The 16,926-nt window shown below is 42.4% G+C and overlaps 5 protein-coding genes across 7 annotated transcripts; 3 read left to right on the forward strand and 2 right to left on the reverse strand.

Moving 5' to 3' along the window:
• Positions 1-1,394: 1,394 nt before the first annotated feature.
• On the forward strand, positions 1,395-7,886 carry ppk9 (pickpocket 9; the record flags this gene model as incomplete). Of its 2 annotated transcripts, none has more annotated exons than NM_001299771.1 (10): positions 1,395-1,921; positions 4,948-5,145; positions 5,223-5,507; positions 5,571-5,807; positions 5,882-6,036; positions 6,258-6,323; positions 6,735-6,826; positions 7,391-7,456; positions 7,672-7,711; positions 7,777-7,886. In NM_001299771.1, 10 exons carry the CDS (start codon positions 1,395-1,397, stop codon positions 7,884-7,886), a joined length of 1,776 nt encoding a protein of 591 aa, NP_001286700.1. The 2 variants fall into 2 exon arrangements, with proteins under 2 accessions (NP_001286700.1, NP_611622.2); NM_137778.2 differs by having other exon boundaries at positions 5,888-6,066.
• Positions 7,887-7,988: 102 nt separating this feature from the next.
• CG34029 (uncharacterized protein) lies at positions 7,989-8,507 on the reverse strand. Its single transcript, NM_001038875.4, has 2 exons — positions 8,468-8,507; positions 7,989-8,408 (listed from the first exon to the last, which is right to left on the reverse strand). Exon 2 carries the CDS (start codon positions 8,392-8,394, stop codon positions 8,050-8,052), a length of 345 nt encoding a protein of 114 aa, NP_001033964.1. The 5' UTR covers positions 8,395-8,408; positions 8,468-8,507; the 3' UTR covers positions 7,989-8,049.
• Positions 8,508-10,343: 1,836 nt separating this feature from the next.
• Positions 10,344-13,608, forward strand: CG9304 (uncharacterized protein). Of its 2 annotated transcripts, none has more exons than NM_001299772.1 (5): positions 10,344-11,092; positions 11,396-11,972; positions 12,026-12,096; positions 12,161-12,450; positions 12,511-13,608. In NM_001299772.1, the coding sequence occupies exons 1-5, from the start codon at positions 10,353-10,355 to the stop codon at positions 12,744-12,746; spliced, it is 1,914 nt and encodes a 637-aa protein (NP_001286701.1). In that variant the 5' UTR covers positions 10,344-10,352; the 3' UTR covers positions 12,747-13,608. The 2 variants fall into 2 exon arrangements, with proteins under 2 accessions (NP_001286701.1, NP_611624.3); NM_137780.4 differs by having other exon boundaries at positions 12,511-13,418.
• A 275-nt stretch (positions 13,609-13,883) lies between these two features.
• On the forward strand, positions 13,884-15,179 carry Gr58c (Gustatory receptor 58c; the record flags this gene model as incomplete). Its single annotated transcript, NM_166489.2, has 2 exons — positions 13,884-14,945; positions 15,003-15,179. The coding sequence occupies 2 exons, from the start codon at positions 13,884-13,886 to the stop codon at positions 15,177-15,179; spliced, it is 1,239 nt and encodes a 412-aa protein (NP_726133.2).
• A 257-nt stretch (positions 15,180-15,436) lies between these two features.
• Gr58b (Gustatory receptor 58b) lies at positions 15,437-16,899 on the reverse strand. The gene is made up of 2 exons (NM_079084.4): positions 15,881-16,899; positions 15,437-15,823 (listed from the first exon to the last, which is right to left on the reverse strand). Exons 1-2 carry the CDS (start codon positions 16,892-16,894, stop codon positions 15,611-15,613), a joined length of 1,227 nt encoding a protein of 408 aa, NP_523808.2. The 5' UTR covers positions 16,895-16,899; the 3' UTR covers positions 15,437-15,610.
• Positions 16,900-16,926: the final 27 nt, after the last annotated feature.

Below are 16,926 nucleotides of genomic sequence, written 5' to 3' on the forward strand. Positions count from 1 at the left end.
TGTTGAAAAATGCAAAAAAGAGGGAAAAAAAATCCCTTTTAATGTTGCCCATGTGCACGAGGCTGAAAGGGGGGAGCACGGCGCCCATGTCTGGGTCTGGAAAACACAAGTTCGCGTCTGGACCTTTGTCCCCAGCAGAATTGTGGAGTGGATTTCAGTTGCGGACCGAAGGGTCTGGGCCTGAATGGGGTCATTTACTTTGAGTGTTCGACGCTCATTTAAATGCAAATTTAAATGAAATTTTAATCCAGTTTTAAGAACGCAGTTGGACACTCCGAGGAAGCCTTTGATGTGCCAGCTCATCTTGCTGATTGCCCCGGGGGCACGTTATTGGTTGGCGCTTCGATCCCGAAAAGCCCATTGAACATTGAACCAACTGATCGCCTTAGTATGCTGCATACGCTTAAAAAATCATAGAGATAAAAGTGTTTAAAAAAATATATTAAATACGTTTTCGAACATTTAGCATATGGATTCAAAAAAAAAAAAAGCATCATTAAACAGGGCTTTGTGTTTAATTATGTTAAAATGAATTGTGAAATGTTGGCCGCGCACTTTCAAAAAAAAAGACGCAACAAAAGCCACTCAGATCGGCGCAGAAATCATCTTAATATCTGTGCCATCCAATTACCAATTAATCGCAATCTCTTCAACGTCAGCCACTCGTGAATGAAAATCCTTAACTAACTTAATGCTCGGCCACAATTTCATGATGATGCTGCTGATGATAATGATGATGAGGCTGTAGCCAAAGGAATAAATCCGATCCCCATTCAACTTGAATACACTCACGCGCATTGATTGCATTTTGTGTCATCCCATAGACTTACTCTCGCCGAACTGCGTCCACCATCAGGCATAATTTACAGCGCATTAAAACCTCCGATGATGATTTATTGTTGTCCTGCCTGGCTGGCTGGCTGGCTGGCTGGTTGGCCATGTCCTGCGACCTGCCGATGCACCGCAAAAACATATTTAAAGCGGCATATTTATATTTTAATGAACCTGGAGTGGTGATATAAAATCAGAGCTTAACCATGTTACAATGCTCACGGGGCGGACAAATTATGAAGTTTTTCCCGTAATCAGTGTGCGAATGTCCGTGGATGTGCGTGGGTTTTTCGAGCCACACGTTTAAAGCCTGCACTGCAGTGTAGTATTAAGCAGGGGACATCGACAGGCGATTACTGTAGCGTTTTCCCCGATGTCGGGTTTTGGCAGCACCGCGTGGGAAAATCGAGTTTATGTTATATAGGTTTCTATGTGGGAAGCATAATATGAGTAGCTACTTTTTAAAGAAAACTTATTACAACTTTTTATCTATTATACACTTCAACCCATTTACTTTCAAAACCTGCAGCAATAAATCCCATCTTGCAGAAGCGCCCAAGGATATGCAACCGCGAATCGACGACAGCTCACCGTCAGCGGCGGCAAGGACACTGACATCCTCGTCGAGCAGGAGCAGCTGGGCGGAGAACGAAGGATCCGCATCCGGCAGCGACTCGCTGCTGACGTCGTCGACAGCTTCGCTGCTGCCGCCGCAGGATAATAATAGGAGGTTGGGTCCAGGTCCTGGATTGCTGATTTTTCCCGGCACCGGTCAAAGACATCAGCATAATCCAAATGGCAGCACGGGCAGCAAAACAATTGCAAAAGCTAATGACGGGAACGCGGCCATTAATCAGCCAGGACCCGCCAGGAGCATTCGCTCCTTTCGTCGTCCTCCACTGTGGCAGCCACCGCCACAGGATCACGCGCAGGATGGGCAGGAAATGGAGGTCCTGGATCGGCAAAAGCGAAAGGATTGCCGTCCTGCCTGTTTGGTTAAAGGGCAGGCCTTCATAATCGAGTTCCTGCAGGGCTCCTCCATACACGGATTCATTTATTTGGCCAAGCTCGGCCTGAGTTTCGTCGAACGGTGAGTTTTGATTTGTAATCCGCCAATGGATTCCATTGGGTAATGGAATTGGACACACAATGGAGACTCTATTCCCATCGGCTTTTAAATGAAGAACAGAGCGGACTGAAACTCATATTGTAAATATTACTAGAACTAAAGTAGGAATATTATGTATTCCTTAACCCGCATGCATTGGACAAATATTTGGTGTGAGAATATTTCCACTCAATTAATTTACAAGGGAAATTAAAGCTAAACCTCATTACGGCCAGAAAGTAGCAGAGACCGCAGCTTAACTTTGGCACAGGATAACCAAAGTTCGCCGCTTAGAAACCGTAAAGTGCCAACTAAAACGATACCAAACTATAAGTCGGGGTCTTAAAAAGGACTATCCAGCGAGCGTGGCCACGTGCAGAGATTCCGGATCGGATTCATAACGTGGCTGTTTCAAAGGGGGAAGTGCGTCGTGCCGAGCCCCCACATGAAAGTTCTCCAAGCGAAATACATTTTTCTACATATCTTCCGTTTTATGCGGTCGATGTGGGAAGGTGGATCTTGTGGTCTGAAGTAATATTTCTGCTGCTGGAATTTGTATTTTTGTGCGGTGCAATAAATCCTTAAAACTGACATGACATGACAAACAGGATTACACACACACTAGCTGTGAGGGTCGTGGGGGGGGGGGGAAATTCTCCGCCGCTTTCGCTACCTTTCCCTTTTCCGTTTGGCAACACTCCACCAAAGTAGTCGAGTGGATGGGGCTCAGGATGCGGATGCGGTGGTTCGTGGGAAATCTGTCAGGACTGCCGGCTGAGGGTTAATTAGTGGATAACAGCCAGGCCAAGGACAGGGCCAAACAGGCACTGAGAGAATAACCTATATACTATTTTAATTATTAAATATTTTATTTTCAATATACAATTATGTGAAAAAACTTTATCGACTAGGTACGTTTAGTTGAGTTTATATTCATTTCATGACTATTAACATATTTTTATTAAATAACACATCTTCGTATTCTTTGAGTGCATTACAGTCTCCCCTAAAATCATGAAGCTCAATTACAATTATTGTTAGTTTCCTCTACAGCCAAAGTCCAACTGACAGGTGTTTCCCAGAATAGAAGTGAGATCCGAGGGGCTAAGGTGAAGTCCAGATGAAAGGTAGGCGGTCACGCAAAGCCGGGCTTAATTAATACACTTTCCCCCGCTCATTTCGTGAAAATGATTTGTTGGACATTTATAGAGCATTTTTCTCGAGAAATTTATGCCTTTGACGAGTTCCATCTGGCGCAGTTTGGATTTATTTCGCCATGCTACCTGAAAGAAAAGTATAAATGAGAAGTATGCTTTGCTATGGCAAGAAATCAGCTTGTGACGCACAAATTTCTGGACTATGAAGAACTCCAGCACAAGCCCGGCTTAAGCTCTCCCCCCCCCCTTCGCCATTAAAATCCAAAGCAATTGCACAAAAAAAATATGAAAAGCACCGCTCACGTACAAAACAAGCTGGGGAAAAGGGAAGTGGAAATGCATAAACCGGAGAGAAAGAGTCTGTGTCGCTGACATGTGATAACCTCAATTTCACAAGCGTTGATATGGTAACTATGAGGGCTTTTCCACCTCCCAAACGCCACTCCCTCGTACTTTTGGGTGGCAGCGACAGGTGCACGATTGCATAATCCACAACCGAAAACTGCAAATGTAATGCAAAACACGCAGCGGCGCAGGATGCACAGGATTAGGGCCCTGTTTTCATGCGGGGATCTGCAATCTATGGCAGGGCATTGGGCTTTCGAGTGCTCTGAACTAGGTCCCATTTTCCCTCCATTGGAATATTCGAAATTTCACAAATACTCACTTCGACTGTACTTTGAATCATAAATATGCCATCCACCCACTAATTAACATAGCTTCTTTAAAACGAGCAAAACAAAAATGTAAAAGAGTTGAGGGACAAGGAAATAATATATTATATGTAAATGCTTACAATTATTTTGGTAATTTGCTTTGAATTTATACCAAGGGTTAAAAGATCCAGATAAGATATCTTGGCTCTAGAATTGTAATTTCGATTTGCTTTGTAAATATTTAAGAGTTTTTTGCATTTCGACATTATTAATCCCATAACACACACACACATTTCAGCTGCATACCTCAGCCAGAAACTATGTGGGCATTCTAGAATCCACCAATCCACAAAAAAGTATGAAAGCAACCCTTGATGCTCGAATTACCAACGAGATATTTTCGACATCCAACATGCATCACTCGGCCTCATTCACGCACACATTTTATGCATATGAGTGTCGAGATGATGAAACAAAGCAAATACATAAATTGCAGGCCAGACCGACACGAGATGGAAAATGGCAGTTGCGAGGGGGGAAATGGGAAAATGGGCGGGGAAATGGGTGCGGGCATGACAATGAGTCTGTCATATGCGATGTCCGAAAGGAATTTTGTGGTGTTAGACAAAGTACAGCACTCAGCTGTCAGAGAGGAAAATTCCAACAACAAAAAGAAAGCGGACGAGAAAAGAGCGAAAAGCTGCACACAAAAATAATAAGGAGCTGGAAAATGTTTGGGAAAATTAAAAGCCAAGTAGCCGAGTGTTTGTGTGTGAGCGCACTGAAAGCTTTATGAGCCATTGCTGGCATCAAAATGTCATTGTAGAAGGCATTCGCCTGAAATGGGAAATTCAGCAAAGGATTTTCGGCGACTTCTGTCTGTGTCCTTGCCACTTTGTTTGTGGCGATTCGAGCCGAATGGGAAAACTGAAAGAAAAGCCAGTAAAGGGTTGCAAAAGCGTTGATGCGTTCATTGACTCCTCCTTCGAGTTGGCCATAATTCTTTCGCCGCGAATATTTCGCATAATGCGAACAGAAAAAATTTACACGCAATAGATTTTTATGTCCTTTCGCCACAATGCACACTCAACAGCAGTGCGAATTATTCGTCAGATTCCATATATCATTTCAGAGTGTGACGCATTTTTGCGAATTTTCACTACGATTTTTATAGAATTTATTTCACATTTTTTAGCGTTCTCTGGCTGGCGTTCATCTGCGTGGCATTGTTCAGTATCATTTCGCTGAGCAAACGCACTTGGCATCGCTTTCAGACCTCGCCAATGGTTATATCCATGGATCGGAATAAGCTGGTCTGGAACACCAGCTTTCCATCGCTCACAGTCTGTCCGCATAAGCGGATCGATGAGTTGAAAGTGGAGGAGTACATACTGTGAGTTAAAAATTCAGTTTCCTAAATATGTGGTATACCACATTTAAGTGCATTTTTTCCCCAATGCACCCGTACAGCGCCCATCCCGACCAATTCCTGTCCGAGGAGGATCAAGAGGATTTCCGCGATTTTATTGTGAAACTTGCCAGCCTCACTTACGACAACTTGGAGACACTGCCGCTGAACAAGTCGTATGGAATACCGAGCACCAAGTACTTGGAACTGCTCTACGAATTGAAATGGGCCTTCGAGCCGGAAATCAGCAGCGGCGCCGCCGTCAAAATGTTCATCTACGAAACGCAAACGGAGTTTGGCATTTGCCATTCAGTCAACTCGATGGTGGCGCGCTACAATTCCTTCGAGTGAGTAATTGTTGGGCAGGAAGTGCTCCCGATTTGATTGCCTTCTCCTTGGCCACTTGGCAGCTACTGGCGTTCCGGCGACTGGAGTCTCATGGACCACGGCGACCGGGTGACTGTTCATCCGCTGGATGGCGAGATCTACGCGCAGATTATTAACCTATCGACCGCCTACGATGTTTACTTTCACGGTGCCGGCGATGTTCCGAGTATTTCGAAGCAAAGGTACACATTCCCGGAAAGTGACTACACCACCGTGGAGCTCATCGCCCTGGAGATCTTTACGAATGAGGAGGCGAGAGCGTGAGTTTCAAGATTGCTAAATTTTAGGCTCAAAATATATTTCTTTTTCAATATACATATTTATTTATTGGCAGTTTCAGTACGAAGCAGCGAAGCTGCCGCTTCAACTACGAGGCCGAGGAAATGATGACGGTGCCCATCTACAGTTTTGGCCTCTGTCTCTCGGAGTGCAGGATGTTCTTTGCTCTGCGGGTCTGCGGCTGCGTTCCGCACTTCTACAGGAACCGCTGTGGGTATAATCATATTTTCGGTACACAGAGTTGCACTTAATTGGCCCCCATTAAAGTTAACTTTTATGCGACGAACGGGGTTGCATCGGAGCTGTCCAGTTTTATGGCGAAAACTCGGTCGTAAAATGCTTAAATACTCACAGTTTAAGTGGCAACTTTTGCACTATTATCTGTCCCGCTCCAGTGCACTCCATTCGTCTCTTTCTTCAATGTTTTCCAGTGCGAAATGGCCGGCGGTTGCCTGTTTGCGGACTGGAGGGCATCGGATGCCTGGTCAAAATTAAACGTGAGTAATTTCCACCGCACCGGGAACATGCAAATATTTATCGTGGCCCGGAAATTCGATTTACATTTTTCGTCTGAATAAAAAAATGGACTGAAATTTCCCAGAACGTGACCATAATTTAATTTTCCGTAGGATGGTCAAAAGTCAAGGTTGAAATAGACAACCTGTTGCGTAATTGAAAAGCGGGAAGTAATTTGCTGGGGAGACCAGATTACGGACAGGTTGACGTTGATAAGCTGGATAAATGTTTTGAACAAAAAGCTTGTGTTCTATTAGAATATTAAGTATAATATCTAAAAATATAAATATTATATGGACGATGCTTTCACTAAATAGCAGTTGATTAAAGTTACCTATACCTAAAGCTTAACATAATATAAATTGTTATTAACCTTTTGTTTTTTCCTTCAGGCGAAATAATCTCATTGAAATCGGACAAATACAAAATCAATTGCAACTGCTTGGCCAACTGTGATGATTCCAATTTCTTTGTGCAATCCTATGTAAGTACATCGCACATAATAATAAAAATAAATGAAAAAATGGCAAATCCCCTATTAAAAAATATAAAGTAAACTTTAACTGTAAAAATGTTTATGGCGAACAGAAGCGCCATCTAGCGCTCGTTAAGTGGCAACTGCAGACGCCGCTGCGTCGCGCATTTCAAGTGGAAAAATGCCCGGAAAACTGGGGAAAATCCGCCGGAGGGAGAGAGCCGAAGAGCCGGAGAGCGGGGTCTTGTGCCTTAAACAAACATCAAAATTGTAGTCCGGGGCTATAAAAAATAATAAGCGCAGAAGTTGCAGGAACTGGGAGCCTTGAAATATGCAATTATTTTGGGGATGAGGCGTACGAAAAGGGGCGGCAAACCAAAAGTTTTGTTTACCTTTTTTTCGCGCTGTGTGCGGCGAAAGTTTTTACATTTAATAATAATTTTTGCTTACTTGCCTTGTTACCAGAATACTGATGATGTTGTTCCCATTGCGCTTTGTTGCTCTTATCTTATATATATACCGTATCATTATGTGTTTTCCTTATTTCCCCTCTATTTCCCGAATTTTCCATAGCGTTCGCGTGTCTGGTTTTTGGGAGCCAATTTGCAGTGGGGTATTTTGGAGCACCCAAAAATGCAGGTAAAGGCTAATCAATAGGATTTGTAAATTGGTTATGATATATGTTTCTTTAATGGTTCCCAAAGAAATCTTTCATTTTAAAACTAATTCTCGGTTTATGGTTCAGTTATGTAAACACCTTGTTATTAGCCTAATACTTATTAATATTTTTGTTTAACATTTAATTACTGTTCATTTTTTATTAACCATTGAAACCCAAATACCCAAACATGCAGCTACGGCGGGAAGTCCTTTTCTCCTTCGCAGATGTTTTGGGTGAGTTTTTCCTCCTGCCCAAAGTTTTTCCGACTCACTTAAGAACGCTCGCATTTCACTTTCAGTTTACATCGGCGGTCTTGTTGGATTTTTCTTGGGCTGCAGCGCCTTAAGCTTTACGGAAATTATCTACTACTTTACGGCACGATTTGTTCGACGCATGTTTTTCGATTAATTCTTTCTGGAATTTTCATTATATTAAAACATAGTAGTATAAACAGCTTAAAATACATGTAATATAAGATTGAACTATCAGGGAAATGAATATATTGGTTTACTTATAGCAATTATCTTTCTTCATAAGATGATACATCAATTTTAATAAAACGCATGTCGATTCAATCAAAGTCATCCACGATTCCAGCGGCGGCCTTAATCTCCTTCCAGCGCTCTGTGATCGAAGATCCTTCCGTACCTGGCCCACTGGTCATCTCCGCTGGTTTTCCGATTTGTACACCCAAGGGAGGGGGCTTGACTACGGCATGTCTCTCGATGTAGAAATTGCATTGCTTGCAGTAAACTTGCGACATTTCGCGCGGCTCAAACTTCTTATCGCAAATGACACAGATTTTGGTTGACAGACGGCACTGAGCGCAGCGGAGCTCCTTCCTCGACAGTTCGCTCCAAAGAAACCTTTTAAAGCACGCGGTGCACATGTACAGCCTGTTGTCCGGGGATTCCATGTCCACAAATCAGGCTGGGAAACATAATTAAGCTTAAGATTAATAGGTCAAAAACCAACCTTTAATATCTTACCAAAATTATATGATCAAAGCACTTGGGAGAAATCTAAATCAAAGCTTCCTCGACTGGAGGAATACGTTTAGTGTTAAAATAAGTCATGGCTTTGTCGATCGATCTTTGTATTGTATCTGTGTATCTGTCTAATCACGCCGACTGCCCAGTCATCTTTTTTTATTGGCCAAACAAAAACAGTTGCGTCGGCCTAATCAAAAATAAAATACACTTTGTGCAAAGTTGGCGGAAATCATGGCGAGGAACTCCCCAACTTTTCCACCTCGCCATCATTGAACCTTCATTGTCCATGTTTCGTCGCTGGCATTTCAATGAACTTCGCTTCGCTTCTACAATCGAACAGAAAGGGACGGGGACAGTGGGAAAGAGAGGGCGGTAGTCCGTCAGAGAGGGACGACAAATTGCGCTCCTTTTGTATTTTTGCCAACCTTGTCGGATTTTATTATTGGGGTCGTCGGCAGACATTGAAATGAACTTCTGACTTGTTCACATGTTATGTGTGCTTAATATTTGCCGAATAATTTGTCGTAAGTTATTTCGCTTCAGCTATTATTGGCCTGCCAGCGAGTACAGGCAAGATTCGATAAGCGAAAAGGATCAACTGACCAGAGATGGAGTTCCAGTATCTTAACGCTATAGAATTAAAATAGCACAGCCAATTAAAATTTCTGTAGAAAATATATATCTATTGTAGTAAATATATAATTAGGGATGCTTGACTGTATTATTCCATTGCTAGAATCGCATTTATTGTGTTTGTCTTGACTTTTGCACAACTGAGTGAACTGTGGCTGTCAACAAATGCCAAAAACTCATGAATTTTTGCTGCTCCTTCGGCGAGTCCTTCTTCGTTTTTGCAGCGTCATCAATGAATGAGTGAAAAATGGTCGAAAATGTGGGTCATCGAGGGAAGGAAGGATACATAACTTGCTGTAAGCTTCGCCTGATCTGCTAAAGGAATCAAAGTTTTCATCTGCCAACATCACAATGGGTAAATCTACATTTCAATGGCTTCATATTTTTATGCAAAACCGCACTCTCCCTTTCGCACACTCTTCACCTGTCTCCCTCCCGCAATCAAATCTCAAAGGAATTGTCAAAGAGTGTGGATTTTTTGCACCTTGTCTGGTGGAAATGGGAAAAAGGGGGCGTGGCAAGCCACAATCCACACGAGAATTTCCCGCCACCGCGAGCTGCATTTTAAATAAATAAAGCGTAAGGGATGTTCGTTGGGGTTAGGGTGACGCATCCGGTAGCTACATACGTATTATCCAACTTTGCACTTTGAAGTTTTTGGGGCTGAAAGGGTGGCACTTTTTACAGCATAAATTTGGGAATTATGAAAATTTATTGTTCGAAATTGCCATTGGCATGCGTGTGAGGGCTTAATGTATAAGAAATTGATAAGATGAGACGCCCATTTGGGTAACTTCTAAAGAGTTCTATTGTTCATTAATCCTAGAATTGTATGCTATTGTTGTGAATTTCACAAGGGAATTGAAAATGTGCATACTAAAATCGATAACTTTTGATAATAATTTAATGCTCTTATGTGTACATATTTAATTATATAAAATGCCTTTTTAACTCATAGTTACACATTTTAAAATAATTTCGGGCTTCAGTTGTATACCCTAAAATTTTAAAATTTGCGAGTCATCCTCTTCCCTTTAAATATAAAGTATTTGTTCAACAGTTGAACTTACTCTGTAGGTTTTATTTATTTATTTTTTAAATGCTTTTGTATATTTCATTTTTAAAAAGTTCCCCAAAAGTGAAGGATGCTGTCTCGGCTAGACGAGAAGCCAGGAGTGTGTATCTGCTAACAAATCGATATCAAGAAACAAGCTAAATTATCGCGAGAAACATCGGTCTCCGATGACAAATGCATCGATGCCGTTTTGGCATCACTAGCGACTGCGGATTTGTGGTGTGGAAATTTCCGCAAAACAAAAATAAAAATAGACCTCGGTGTGCCAACTTGCAAGCGATGCACAAAGGGGCGCCTCCTTGGCGAGTGGGCTGTGCCGACGTGGCATCCGGAATGGAGTGGCAGCTGTCCGGGAATCCCGCATTGGGAGAAGAGGAAGAGGCTGCAAACAAACAACAACAACAACAACTGATAAGAAGTGAAAGGTGGGCCTGCAATCGCAGGACTATTCTCCTGGGATGCATCTGCATCATTATCTTGATAGCTGTTCCCTCGAGCAATGCCACCCACATCAGCGGACAATTCCAGACGGGCGACTTCTTTCAGTTCCTGGCGAAATTCGGCTTCAACAAGGCAGATCTGACACGGCGCAATGCCTATGGATATATCTACGGCAATGTCACGTCGACGGATAAGTATGCGGTTCCTTTGACACTCGTCGTCTTGGACAGAAGGACTTTCCTCGAGTTCTACGGCAACCGCAGTCAAAGGAGCCGGGAAGCCGCCTGCACAGGGATGTTCTCCCGCCTCCAAAGGATCGCCTACGATTCCACGTGCAATCCTCGTGCCAAAAGGGACTTCCTGCGTCATGTTCCCTGTCCCGTCAATCAGCTCTGCAGCGATGAAGATGAACCCGGAAACGTAGTCCCGGGATCGCAGTTCACCTACGTTATCAACCTGGAGGCGGAACCAAGGTGAGTTATGGGTTTTTCTGGGCTTACAATTCGGAAGATAAGAATTGGATTGCAAAAAAAAACCCAATTCATCTTCAGAGACTGCCATTCTCTCTATATATTGGCCTTTTGGTATGGAGCTGGCTCCATGCAGATAAAATGAAACCTTATATCTTTGTTTGTTTGTTGCGGCATTCCTCTTTTGTAACGGAAAACTGAGATAACATTTGATTTGGAAATGACTTGGAATAATTTTATTTTTCCATAGAAGCATTGTTGTTTTAACTGGTTAATGTATTTTGTTGTCCCCCGCGTCGTTGACAGATTTTGGTACCTCTCCCTGGTGGCCTGTTATCAAAACAAAAGCACCTGCCAGTGGCACGCGCACGAGAGCCTGCCAAGGCTAAGTAAATTGGACAGCAATCTCCTCAACACGCTGCACTACGACATACATCTGGTCAACTTGCATCCGAACAACTCGGCCGCACATCCACTTACCTACCAGTACTCGTACGATCAGCAGAATCTACTGGAGATGTACCTGGTGTTCCTGCTCGTCTACATTGTTCTGCTGCCCATGCAAATTTATGCGGTGCGGCGGCAGAAGCATCCAGTGACCAAGTTGTTTACCGTGAGTCTTCTCAGCGAGTTCGTCAGCCTGGCTCTGATCACCGCTCACCTGATTCACTATGCGGCCAATGGAGTGGGCGAGCCAAGATTGCAGGCAGCTGGAGATGTCCTGGACATCTTGAGCCGCACCACATTTATGTTAATTCTGCTGCTGCTGGCCAAAGGATGGGCAGTTACCAGACAGCAAATCAGCAGAACGGGATGGATAATTCTGATGTCCATCTGGGTGCCATACTGCGCGTTCCACGTGTTCCTTTACATCTGGGATAGGGTAAGATGTGAAATAAGCTTTATAGACTTTCATTAAAAACAAATGTTTTTCAGACGGAAGTCGATGTGGTTTCCGACATCGATGAATACCAGACGTGGCCCGGCTGGATAGTTTTAATACTACGGTAGGCCCTTAAAGTTTTTTGGCTGTAAAAATGAACGTGACTCACTGTTTTTTTAAATTGACAGCACCTCCTTTATGATGTGGTTTCTTTACGAGCTCCGCAACACCATGAAGTACGAGCACTCAACAAAAAAACTTGACTTTCTACTTCACCTGGGCGCTTCCAGTTTGGTGTGGTTTATCTACTTACCCATCGTGGCAATTGTGGCGCTGCAGGTCAGCCCCATGTGGCGCTACAAGTTGCTGCAAGGTATCACCAACTCGGCGGACTGCATGGCCTATTGTGTGATGACAGGTCTGTTGTGGCCACATAGAGCCGGCCAATATCTGCTCCTAGCGGGCACCAAATATGCGGGTGAGTGCGGTTGAGATATAACCGAACTCGGACAATTTAATAAGGTAATTTCCTTTTAAGGCATGGATGAGTTGGACGAGTTCAATGAAGCGCCACACATTGTCAGGGAGCGTGAGAGGCGTCGGAATTCGCCGCCCGATGAAATTGCCGTTGGTACGGGGAGTCGGGGGATGGTGCTATCCACTAGCATTCCACATTCGCTAAACGGCGATGCCTGCAACGATCTTTTGGAGGCTGAAGACCTCGACGCGGAGCTGCTCACCGATCTTAACAAAAACAGTCATATTGTGGCGTAAATGCAACGGGTTAATTACTAGGTGTAGATGTCAATTGTGCTAAATGAAACACGGAATGTTATTCATCCTAAGCATAAACCATACATATAGCTAGATTTAGGTGGGTTGATATTTCCAATCTTTTCACTAGTACTACTTTCTGGCCGAAAACGATATTCTGCTTTTTTAACTGAAGTATTTGCTTAGCTATTTTGAGACACAGCAAGTTTCCTAAAAAGTCGCTCCCTTAGTAAACAAATTTAGTTATTCCAATTAGTTAACAATTAAGTTAACATTTAACTGACTTTTGACTTGAGCTGAGTTTTTAAAATCGACCCACCATTATCTCGACACAAATTTATCTGAGTGTATATTCCATATAGTGTGTAACCACTTACAACGAAGTCAGAGCGAGTGCAAGAATGCACCAGAGATTGTTGTGTGATTTTATGTAATATGCTTGAATTTATAATTAGTTTCTAGTTAACGCATAGGAGATCGATTCGATACAATACGCTTCAGCATCATCATTTCGTTGCGGTAGTTTATGCATAAGCTTACATTTAAACAAACTACCGACTACCTACTAAGATAAGCAACCAAGAGGTATTTTGATAAGAACAATCCAAACACACGAGCTAAAACCACTTGAAATTGCAAAACGAAAAATAGCTGAATAAATGAATAATTTTTAGATAACTACTTTGATTTGCTTTTTGATAAGTAGACCGACGAACAACTTTTATTTTTTACATTTGAACCTTCAATACTCTATAAAACTCATTGTACCATACAACACGTGATTCATATCAAAATTCAAGTTAACCGTTTTATAAACCTATTAATTTATAATTTTTAAAACTGAAAATACAAATTTTTTCATATATAAGTAGTTGTTTTATTTTATTTTAATTTTTTTATTTAGTTTTGAAGTTATATTTTAATTAAGTAATATTACATTTAAGCATGAACATACTTTTCTACGTTTTATAAGAAGATAAATAATAATAGCTAAAAACCCTTGATGCAAGTGAGTCCCACTGTTGCGTTCGTTGCGTGTCCTTTAGAAAGTCCCTGGAGTCCTTTTAGTTTGCTTTAAAATCAACTATTATGTTGGATTCAATTCTAGCTTTAGTTTCGCTTTCAACGTCCAGAACAATGAATCAATACTTTTTGCTGCATACTTACTTTCAAGTGAGCCGCTTGATAGGACTCTGCAATCTGCACTACGATTCCTCGAATCATCGGTTCATCCTCAATCATGTGCCCACAGTGGTTTACTGTGTTATCCTGAATGTGGTCTATCTCTTGGTCCTTCCATTTGCCCTGTTCGTGCTAACTGGCAACATTTACCATTGTCCAGATGCGGGCATGTTTGGAGTGGTCTACAACGTGGTGGCTCTGACCAAACTCCTGACCATGCTCTTCCTAATGAGCAGTGTTTGGATACAGAGACGTCGACTGTATAAGTTGGGAAACGACTTAATGAAGATGTTGCACAAATTCCGATTTAACCTTGGAAACGATTGCAGGAATAGATGCCTGTGCAAGGGTCTGCTGACCAGCTCTCGATTTGTGCTCCTAACCCAGCAGCTGTTGACCCGGGATTCGGTGGTTAATTGCGAGAGTAACTCCAGTTTGAGACAAGCTATGGTTCCGTACCAAAGTGCTGCCATAGTGTATGCCTTAATCATGATTCTATTAATGAGCTATGTGGATATGACAGTCTATATGGTCGAAGTGGCTGGCAATTGGCTGCTGGTAAATATGACCCAGGGGGTTCGGGAAATGGTCCAAGATCTAGAGGTCTTGCCCGAACGGAATGGCATTCCGCGGGAGATGGGACTGATGCAAATCCTTGCCGCCTGGCGAAAACTTTGGAGACGCTGTCGCCGTTTGGATGCGTTGCTCAAGCAGTTCGTTGACATCTTCCAGTGGCAGGTGCTCTTCAACCTGCTAACCACTTATATATTCAGCATTGCTGTTTTGTTTCGATTGTGGATTTATTTGGAGTTCGATAAAAACTTTCATTTATGGAAGGGCATATTGTATGCGATTATTTTTCTGACCCATCACGTCGAAATCGTAATGCAATTTTCCATTTTCGAGATCAACCGCTGTAAGTGGTTGGGACTTTTAGAAGATGTCGGAAATCTGTGGGACATCAATTATTCGGGAAGGCAATGCATTAAAAGCAGTGGAACGATTCTGTCAAGAAAGGTAAATATTTTGTATTGAATTCATAGTGCAAAGATAATGACTAACGCTTTATTTTAGTTAGAGTTTTCCCTGCTCTACATGAATCGCAAACTTCAACTGAATCCAAAACGTGTGAGACGTCTGCACATCGTTGGATTGTTCGATTTGAGTAATTTAACCGTTCACAACATGACCAGAAGTATAATAACCAATGTGTTAGTTCTGTGTCAGATTGCCTATAAAAAATATGGTTGAAAAATAATGTGTGTAAAGTTATCCAATTAAATTTCAATATCAAGTAATTTGACAAAATGTTTTTGGGTTCGAAGGTCTGCTAAAATCTTCCAAATTTTATATAAAACATTATATATTTAAGCTTTATAGAAAACAAGGAACATATGTATGTATTTATTTCTAGCTGGCCCCAATACATAACTCTTTTGGAGACATCTTAAAATTATCCGCTATACAAGAAAGCCACAAAATCATAGCTTTCAATTCGAATTTGATATCCTATAAAACTCCCATGACTGAGAGTCCTGTAAGCTGCGAGAAAGCTTTCTATTTTCGTGTAAAGTTCTGAAAGCTTGATTGATTTACGTTTATGTATCATATCAAGGTAAAAAAAAAAACCGTGTATAAATGGTGAACATTTAGGTAGATAGATATAAGATATATGATTTTCTTTACACTTTTGTTTTGTTCTTCATCAAATGGATGAGATATTGACGATCATTGATGGGTTGTCTTTGCCGTCTCAAATCGAACTGCATGAGGATAATGACGTTGCTCAGAATGGAGCCAATATAACTAAGGCAAGCGGGTTTGTCCAGCTCCACAATTCCGCATATTTTGTAGACCAACCGATTCTGCCTCAGCTGCATGGTAAAAACATCCAACTAAGTGGAATATTGTTTAGTATATATTAAATTTTGTTTGAGGCTGAGCACACTCACCTCCCTTTGCATCTTTGGACCCACTTTTGGTAGATCGCTAAGTTGCCTTAGTTGCTGGCCAGTGTTGTTGCAGGAGGTCACCACACTATCCAGCATTTCCATCAGCGCCATGGTGCCCCAGAAGTTGAAAACGATCAATCCGTTGCCAAATAAGATGCCCCAACCATTTGACTTGATGCTGCTATTGCTGTACTGGACGGCATGATAAAGGATATTAATAGCGGTCATAAACATGTTGATAAACACCGTGGCATTAGCGATGTCAAACATGTCAAAGATCCTTCTGGCTAATCGAAGGGTTTTCAGATGCATGGCGGCTACGGAACGCAGAGCTTTCCATTTCTTCCGGGCTTTCCTACCATGAAGAGCGTTTATGGCCAGATGGATTACCAAAAATTGATGATTCAGTAGAACCAGTACCCCGAAGAAACCCATTTTCACGCACAAGAAGTGCAGAAAGTGCGTGAGCCGGGCACAGAAAGCCAGGAAAATCTGTGGGTTAATCACACTGAGCAATTGATACTGCAACACAGTGGAGCACAGAAAAGCACTATAGAGTAATATTATTTTCCGGATCATTATTCTGGCCAAGGACTCTTGTAGGTCAAGGAGTTCTTTCTTGTCCACTATGGCCCTCGTTATGTGTCCGAACCTCTTCCAATATATCAGCGAGTATTTATAGAGCTGAATGATTTTGTGGCGCTTTAGCCACAGGGTTCCATAGCAGCTCACCACAGCGATGGCTCTAAGGAAGAGCATCACAAAGAAGTTCCACTGCAGGACTATGTTGTACTTCATGTAGCCATCTTCCATGATCCGAGGCACCATGAAGTACAAGTTTAGAAACAGGAATATGCCCACAAAGAAACTGTAGATGGTGTAAGTTCGCGAGACCTTTTCCAAGCGTAGGCATTTCCTGCAGGAGCGTATCCTTAGGGTAGTGCTCATTAGGGCGAAGACAACGGAATGGTAGTAGACCACGTTCATCACGCGACCAAGTTTCGGATGCAACATGCTGCAGTCAAGGCAGCCAGGTAACTGACCAC

This window comes from Drosophila melanogaster, chromosome 2R, assembly GCF_000001215.4.
Source record: "Drosophila melanogaster chromosome 2R".
In the NCBI taxonomy this organism is placed as follows: Eukaryota; Metazoa; Arthropoda; class Insecta; order Diptera; family Drosophilidae; genus Drosophila; species Drosophila melanogaster.

Excerpts from the sequence above, each read along its gene's own strand:
- CG34029 (NM_001038875.4), bottom strand. The coding sequence starts at position 8,394 with ATGGAATCCCCGGACAACAGGCTGTACATGTGCACCGCGTGCTTTAAA.
- CG9304 (NM_001299772.1), top strand. The coding sequence starts at position 10,353 with ATGCATCGATGCCGTTTTGGCATCACTAGCGACTGCGGATTTGTGGTG. Across the intron at positions 11,973-12,025 it reads TCCTTTACATCTGGGATAGG|ACGGAAGTCGATGTGGTTTC; the intron begins GTAAGATGTGAA and ends AATGTTTTTCAG. Across the intron at positions 12,451-12,510 it reads AGCGGGCACCAAATATGCGG|GCATGGATGAGTTGGACGAG; the intron begins GTGAGTGCGGTT and ends TTTCCTTTTAAG.
- Gr58b (NM_079084.4), bottom strand. The coding sequence starts at position 16,894 with ATGTTGCATCCGAAACTTGGTCGCGTGATGAACGTGGTCTACTACCAT. Across the intron at positions 15,824-15,880 it reads GTCCAAAGATGCAAAGGGAG|TTGGATGTTTTTACCATGCA; the intron begins GTGAGTGTGCTC and ends TATTCCACTTAG.